Source organism: Octopus bimaculoides, chromosome 5 (assembly GCF_001194135.2).
Source record: "Octopus bimaculoides isolate UCB-OBI-ISO-001 chromosome 5, ASM119413v2, whole genome shotgun sequence".
Lineage (NCBI taxonomy): Eukaryota > Metazoa > Mollusca > Cephalopoda > Octopoda > Octopodidae > Octopus > Octopus bimaculoides.
Window position 1 is genome coordinate 125,860,207 of NC_068985.1, and position 8,081 is coordinate 125,868,287.

The 8,081-nt window shown below is 36.3% G+C and overlaps 1 protein-coding gene across 3 annotated transcripts in view; it reads right to left on the minus strand.

Moving 5' to 3' along the window:
- LOC106873782 (uncharacterized) overlaps nt 1–8,081 on the minus strand; it is a 92,897-nt gene that overhangs the window by 10,056 nt on the left and 74,760 nt on the right. The window contains exon 4 of one of the 3 annotated variants that reach the window (XM_014921291.2): nt 5,339–5,437. The exons of the other annotated variants lie outside the window; for them this stretch is intronic. Within the exon in view, the coding sequence (XP_014776777.1) occupies nt 5,339–5,437 (99 nt within the window). The remainder of the gene's footprint in view (nt 1–5,338; nt 5,438–8,081) is intronic. 3 annotated transcript variants of the gene reach the window in all.

Below are 8,081 nucleotides of genomic sequence, written 5' to 3' on the forward strand. Positions count from 1 at the left end.
TATATATAATGTATATGTGTATATATGTGTTTGTGCGTGTGTATACGCACACACACACGCATATATTTATAAAGTGATTCAGATGTCTGTTTAGCATTAAAAAGAAATCAGCCCAGGTTATTTGAGGTCAGTTTTGGTCTTGACTCCTCGTAACTCTCTCTCTCTCACCATCATCTCAACTTTATTCATTAGAATATCCTACCACAGATCCACCATTGATTGCTACAGATTAGGGATTCCTACAGAGCTGTTCGTTCATGTAAACGTCTTTCTCCAAGATATCATCCTCACAGGGTGAGAGTCATTAGCAATTTAAACCAATGATGCACTCATCAAGACTGTTGAGCTGCCGCTTCTGCTGATCCAGAGTTGTTTGAACTACGCGATCGATATTTGCAAATAGATTACATGGACCTTATGTTACCAACAACGCCATGATATCTGTGTTGGCCATAGATACTGTGGCGTTGTTGGTAACATATTGAGAATATTAAAAAAAAATTATCGTTTCATTAACCATAATGAAAACAAAGAAAAAGTAAACAATGCAAACAACAAGAATAATAATAAATGAATTTTCAATGTAGGAATATATTTATAAATATGCTTATGTATGTATTTTGTGCTTATGCATGTGCATATTAATTAGTTTGGTCTCAAAGAAAAGGCTGCTCTCTTGGATTTCTTAGCCCCACTCTCCATAGACCCGAGGTCTATGTGGTTAATTGCAAATTAATGTTTGCAAAGAAAAAAAATGCTGGATGGGAGCCTAAGAGATACCAATCTTCTTGGAGAGCAGAACTGGATGCAATGGTTAGAGCGAGATTATGGGGGCGAGGGTTTTACACTGCATGTGTGACAAATGGGAAAGAAACTATTGAATTTTGAGTTTTGGAGTGGTTGAATGAATCTGGTGCAAAGTCAAACAATTCCGTAGAGAAGAAATGACTGAAGTAGTGTCGAAAAAAGGAAGGGAGAAAAGATAAGCACATATGTGGATCAGAAGTTAATCTATGTATAAGATGGAGAGTAATTTCATTAGAATCAGTCGTGGAGCGTTTTTCTGGCAGCGCTCTAGGTTGTCACTAATTGTGTAATACTAGACACTATATAGAAGTACTAGTTTATAGTTTTTACTTGTGTTTTGTAATGATTAGTAGTTCTAATGGAGTGGGATCTACATTGCATTCTGATATTAAGGATGGAAAAATCAAACTTTTTGATGTAGTCTTTCCCATGTTGAGTATATACAGTGACCAAGATAGATTCTCGAAGAGGCTGAGACGTAGCATTTGTAACAACCATTAACGTTTTAGATGCAGGTTGCTCATATTTTAGCGTTTTGGGGTTTTCTTTGTGTGTGTGTGTGTGTGTGTGTGTGTGTGTGTGTGTGTGTGTGTGTGTGTGTGTGTGTGTGTGTGTGTGTGTGTGTGTGTGTGTGTGTACGTACGTGTTTGTGTGTACGTGTGTGTGCGTGTGAAGACTCAATAATATTGTTCCTGTCATGTTACTAACTGATGAAATAATATATTTCTACCTTTAAAAAAATGCACCTTGGTGAAGTTTTGAAAGGATTTAGGAGAATTTTCGCTGCTATAACCGATCCATTTTATTAATGGTCTCAAAAGAACAAATCGATAGTAAAGGGATTCGAAGACAGTATTTGCTGAAAATAAGCAGCATAAGACACTTGATTATTGCTTTTGTGGTTGTATAAACTCCATCGACTCATCGTACACATTTGATGATACAAATGTAATGGGAATCAATGATGCTTCATAGTGTTTGCAAAATTTCTTACCGATTCCATGTTTGTAGCAAAAACAACTTTCACCAAGGGAAAGAAACAAAAAAAAAACAGATTAAATTGAAATAGGACAGAAAGAAATATTGATTTCTTACATAGGCATAAGGTCACACATTTTCGGCGAAAGAAAGATCGAATATATCCGAAACAATACTGGATCCGTATTCCTATTATCGACCCCATAAAGATAAAGTCCTCATCGGCAAGATTCGAATTTCGATCGTAAACGTTTGTAACTACTTGCCACAAGGCAGATCTAATATTGATTATATCTAGATATAGATTATAGAATGCAAATGTATTTTTAAACTCACTATCCATATTGAAATATATATATATATATATATATATACACACATATATTTATATATGAAATTTTCAACAATACAGTCAGCACTTGAATTAAATAAATGAATGTTGGTTGTATAATGGAGCGATTAGCACTTCATAATCTTTCTTAGATATGATGAAGTTCTTTTTTCTCATAATAATGAAAAGCCATACGTAAAATTTCAATAAAGATTGAAATTTCGGTCACTGGTTTCCCGAGAAAATATTGTCTTCGTTTAATTTAACTTTTAACTCAAATCTAATGAAATTGAAAATGTTCTTCCACATATGTAATGTTTAGGAAACAGTCATTACATCAAAGCAATTGACAATTGAAGAAGTGTATAGACTTTATAGCATTCGTTTAACAGCACATACACAGACGTAGCTGTTTGGTAAGAAGCTTGCTTACCAACCACATAGTTCCGGGATCAGTTCCACTGCGTGGCACCTTGGGCAAGTGTCTTCTACTGTAACCTCGGGCTATCCAAAGCATTGTGAATGGATTTAGTAGACGGAAACTGAAAGAAGCCCGTCGTGTGTATATATGTATGTGTGTGCGTATGTGTGTGTATGTGCGTGTGCGTGACTTTGTGTTTGTGTTTCCCGACCCCATTCCTTGACAACAGGTGTTTACGTCCCCGTAATCTAGCGGTTCGGTAAAACAGGCCGATAGAATAAGTACTAAAATCCTGGTAGGTTGTGCTCCAGCGTGGCTGCAGTCAAAAGACTGAAATGAATAAAAGAATAAGTGAAGGTGGTGAGCTGGCAGAGTGGTTAGCACGTCGGGCGAAATGCTTAGCGGTAATTTCATGTATCTTTACGTTCTGAGTTCAAATTCCGCCGAGGTCGACTTTGCCTTTCATCCTTTCGGGGTCGATAAATTAAGTACCAGTTACGCACTGGGGTCCATGTAATCGACTTAATCCCTTTGCTTGTCCCCTCTATGTTTAGCACTTCGTGGGCAATAAAGAATTACGAATAAAAGAATAAAAGAATAGAAGAATATATATACATATACGTATATACAGATATGTATGAATGTATGTATGTATATATGAATGTGTATATATGAATGTGTATATATATATATATATATATATATATACACGTGTTGAGGCTGTAAGTACGTATGCATGTTTATATGAATGCATGTGCGTTTGTAAGTATGAATTTATGCATGTATATATATATATATATATTTATATATGCATGCACCTAAGTATGTCTGTATGAATTACATATGCACATGTGTATGGATTTATGCATGTATATGTACGTATGTATATATGTATGTATGTATGTATCTATCTATCTATCTATGTATGCATGTATGTATGTACGCATGGATTGAAGCACTGTGACGTCAGAGTTGGGTGCGTTAATTGTAAACATCTGCAAGGTGAAATAGTGGAAGAGTGACGAATGCAGCATATATAAGGCACCTCTTTAGAACGTGTGAATATGGCGTAATTTAGAGATAAACTAAATCCGTTTTGACAAGATGTACATAGCATCACGTTATGATATAGAATGCATAACCATGCTATGGCGATACGGTGCACATTTACAGGGTGCTCTAAAAGAAAAGCAACAAAAAAAGGACAAATCCATGTGTCACATGTGAAGAAACATGCTTTGTCTTGGTGAACAGATCTGAAGTAAACACGATGTAATCAAACGTTGACGTAGTGAAACAATAAAAGATATTGAAAAAAAAGGGTTGGGGGAGAGCGTGTACAGAAACAGTACGACATGTAGAATAAATAAGATTATTTAGAACAGAAATGAAATATCAAATTTTCAAAATGCATAGAGTAAAGAATTAAAGAGAATTACATACCATGAAAGGAACATTTGGACGTGACGTAATATAAATTGACATGATAAAAAAATAAAATATGAGACTTGACGAATGAAAAACATTACTAGACGACGTGGAATAAATAGGACTAATAAACGAAGACAGAAAATATCAATTTGTAAAACGTGAGATACTTAAAGAAAAGTCACACGTGACGGACTGATTACAATCCGGAAAATAACAGAAAAACAAAAATATATGGAGCTAATTAACAGTCAGTTCATACTCCGAACAAAACAAGTTTACATCACACAAACAAGATCCACGTTGTGGCATAGTGAACAGTTGGATGTGATGCAGTGAAGCTGACATATATACATATGTGTGTGTGTGTGTGTGTGTGTGTGTGTGTGTGTGTGTGTGTGTGTGTGTGTGTGTGTGTGTGTGTGTGTTTATGTGTGTGTGTGCATGATGTTATGATACAATTTTTTGACGTAACATAGAAAAAGACTGTCAAATACTTGGAAACGGTACACGGCGAAACGAAATTGTGACAGCGACACAGTACTTAGAATAAACATATTAACATAACGTCGTAGAAATATATCTACATAGACAACATGAAGTAGGATATAGTATTCTATAGTGTAGAGAAAAATGAAAGGTATGGCATGACGAAGGATGAGTCAGACAGTGTAATTTAGTAACGTAAGTGAAATTGGACAAAAGAACAATGTAATAGAGTGACGATAAGACGCAACATAGATCAGCGTACATTGTAACGTAGAAGACACACGGACACATCAAACGTGACGTGAGAGAAAAGAATTGATCCAATATTAATGCAACGGAAAATAGGTGATCATCATAGCGTGACGAAGGTGCAATGATGAACATGACGGAACGCGGAAGAAACATGATGTACAGCAGGGCGGGACGTAGTAGAAATAATTTGACGTGCGATAGAACAGTGAACGGCAGTGTGACGAAGAAAGAACAACTGAACGTGATGCAGAGAATTACCTTCGGCATGTTGTAGCAAACAGCGTTTGATGAAAGGTATACGTAGTAACAATACAGTATAACGTAAAATATACGAGATGAGGTGACGTAGAATCAGGAACAGCACGTTAATACGTATGAAAGATGATAGAACATAACGTACAAAAGAACAATCTTGGTGTGACGTAATGATCGACGGTGTTTGACGAAGAAGAAAACTGTACCAAACGTATAATAAAAAAAAACAACACACCCTGACGAATTAAACAGTCATACCGTGACGTATAACACACAGTACGGCACAGTGTGACAACAGACGAAGACTGTGTGATTTCTTGAGGGACAGTACGACTATGAGTGTAGCGCTGATGACAGAGAAAATTTCGAATACCTACATTGCATCTACGTCTATTTGGCCATGACCAACCACTCTGCTCATGGCGAGAAGAGCTTTTAATTCGGCTATCCTCTGGTCGGAGGATGTCCGTTTAACGCTGAAGTAAAATCAGAAATTTCATTTAAGAATGAATCCAAAGAAATGCACGCTGACGAACCTCGCACAAACAGACTCTCTCTCTCTCTCTCTCTCTCTCTCTCTCTCTCTCTCTCTCTCTCTCTCTCTCTCTCTCTCTCTCTCTCTCTCTTTCTCTCTCTCTCTCCCCCTCTCTCTCACACACACACACATACACACAATCAAACATACACACGCATGTATGTATATATATACAATATATTTAATATTAAATCTATATAACAATACATATGTAATATGTGTTATTACACATATATATATATATATATATATACACACATACATATATATACACACGAACACACACACGAACACGCATACATACATGCATACATACATATACACACACATACACACACATACATATATATATATATATATATATATATATATATATATATACACACAGGGTGCAGTGAATAAATTGTCGTCTAAATTACGCAAAAATAAAAATAACACTGACATCTCATTTGAACAGATATATCTACCAAAGTTACATAGACTTTCTTGAAATGCTAAAGAATAAAATTATTTAATAGAATCGCCATTGGATTCAACCATGGTCCCCAGACGACATCGGAATCTTCTGCAACTCTCCTGGACGGTCTCCCTGTTTAAGTTGGTCAATGCTGCCATGGTCCTTCCCTTTAGTTCATCTTTGGTGTTACAAGGAGTTTGGCTGGTCTCTCGGTCAAATGCACCCCACGCGTAATAGTCAAGAGGGTTGCAGTCTGGGAAGTTAGGTGGCCAGATATTAGGGGTGCTGTGGTCGCAGAAATTGCCCTGCTTGTGTGGCATGGTGCAGTATCCTGTTGCCAGACATATGGTCTCCTAGCTCTCAACCTCTTCACCCAGGGCAGCACTACCTCCTCCAGGCACTTAATGTAGGCGTCTGTATTGATTCTGAGGCCGCATGAGAAGATGAATGGAGGTATATGATCAAAACACCATGATGTTGGCTAAATGTTTGATTTTTATCACTCTCGGTACATGTCCTCAGATTGACACCCAAACACTCTGAAATGTTCATATTGGAGCTTCTGGTGCGAATGCCAAGCAAAACAGCATGTCGTTTCCAAATTTCAGGGAGAGTGAATTGCATCATAGTGCTGTTTTTTCTCAAAGACGGTGCCCAACTGACCCTACTGTACTGTGTAGTCGATAAAATTAAAAACGAACAATGTGAATGCTCGAAATTAAAACTATACAGTGGCGACAATCTACTCATCGCACCCTCTGTGTGTGTGCGCGTGTGTGTGTGTGTGTGTGTATGTGTACGTATACACACACACACATACACACATACACATACACACACATACACACACACATACACACACACACGCATAAACACACACACATAAACACACACACGTATGCACAAATACTATCCCCTCACACAAACCAATATACCATATAAATTTACGCTGAAATAATTGAAAGTATGGTATTAACATGTTATAAACAATTGCAATAAATCAAATCATTATATTTTGACAGACATAAAAAACAACAATACAGAAGAATGAATAAATTTTCAAAAACAATGATTTTGGTGTCTTCATTTTACCACAATTTTTATAATCGAATTTGGTTTTCGTGTTACTGATTCTTCTTTCACCTAACAGAAGAAAATATAGAGAAGTAGGGCAATATAACAATATAATATCTGGCGCATATTTAAGTACAGTATATTAGTAGTATCTCAGTGTGTATCTTAGTGTGGTAGTTCGTTCATTCGTTTGTTTGTTCGACGCAACATCTATGTTCTGCTGTGTGATGTAGAAAACAAAACAATGATAGCAATATGATTAGGTCACAGAAATTGAATATACGAGTCAAATAGATATGATTGAAGTCAAGAGAAGAAACAGAAAGCATGTGGGAAATGTCATTTCGGGGTGGCCAGAAGCAGCAATATAGTAAACAGGAACCAGTTCGCATTATAGACATCACTGTAAGCATGTAAAGCGCTCCCCGCCCACACAAACAAATAAACAAAAAGTACCCCAAACATACACTCAAGTACATGCATGTAAATGGGTAGGCATATGTATATGTATATACACACACTCACACACACACACACACACAGGCACACACACATACATTCAATATATCGTTGTAGTAGTGATTGCGATAGCCCATACCATAAAAGTGTTGGAAGTGCAGAATAAGAATACAGAACGACTCTAATGAGATTAACTCAACTTCAGAAGAAAGCAAACGACTTAATAAGGTCTATTTTTAATGGCTGATATCTTTCATGGTTAATCATATACGCATAAGATAATGTAATTAAGTATTTTATGAACAACCTTTGTTTTAACTTTCTTTATATATAAAACATGTATGTATGTATGTATGTATGTATGTATGTATGTATGTATGTATGTACGTACGTATGCATGTAGACAGCCGACTATTGATGAAGGGTCTTTTCTCTGTGTTAACTTGTCCTGTTTTCCATTTTTTCTCTCGACGTTTACGTATTTCATTCATTTTTCCCTCGTTTATTTACGCATTTCATGTTATTTGCACCGTTGGTGACGTCCTGTACCCATATATATACATGTGTGTATATATATATATATATATATATATAT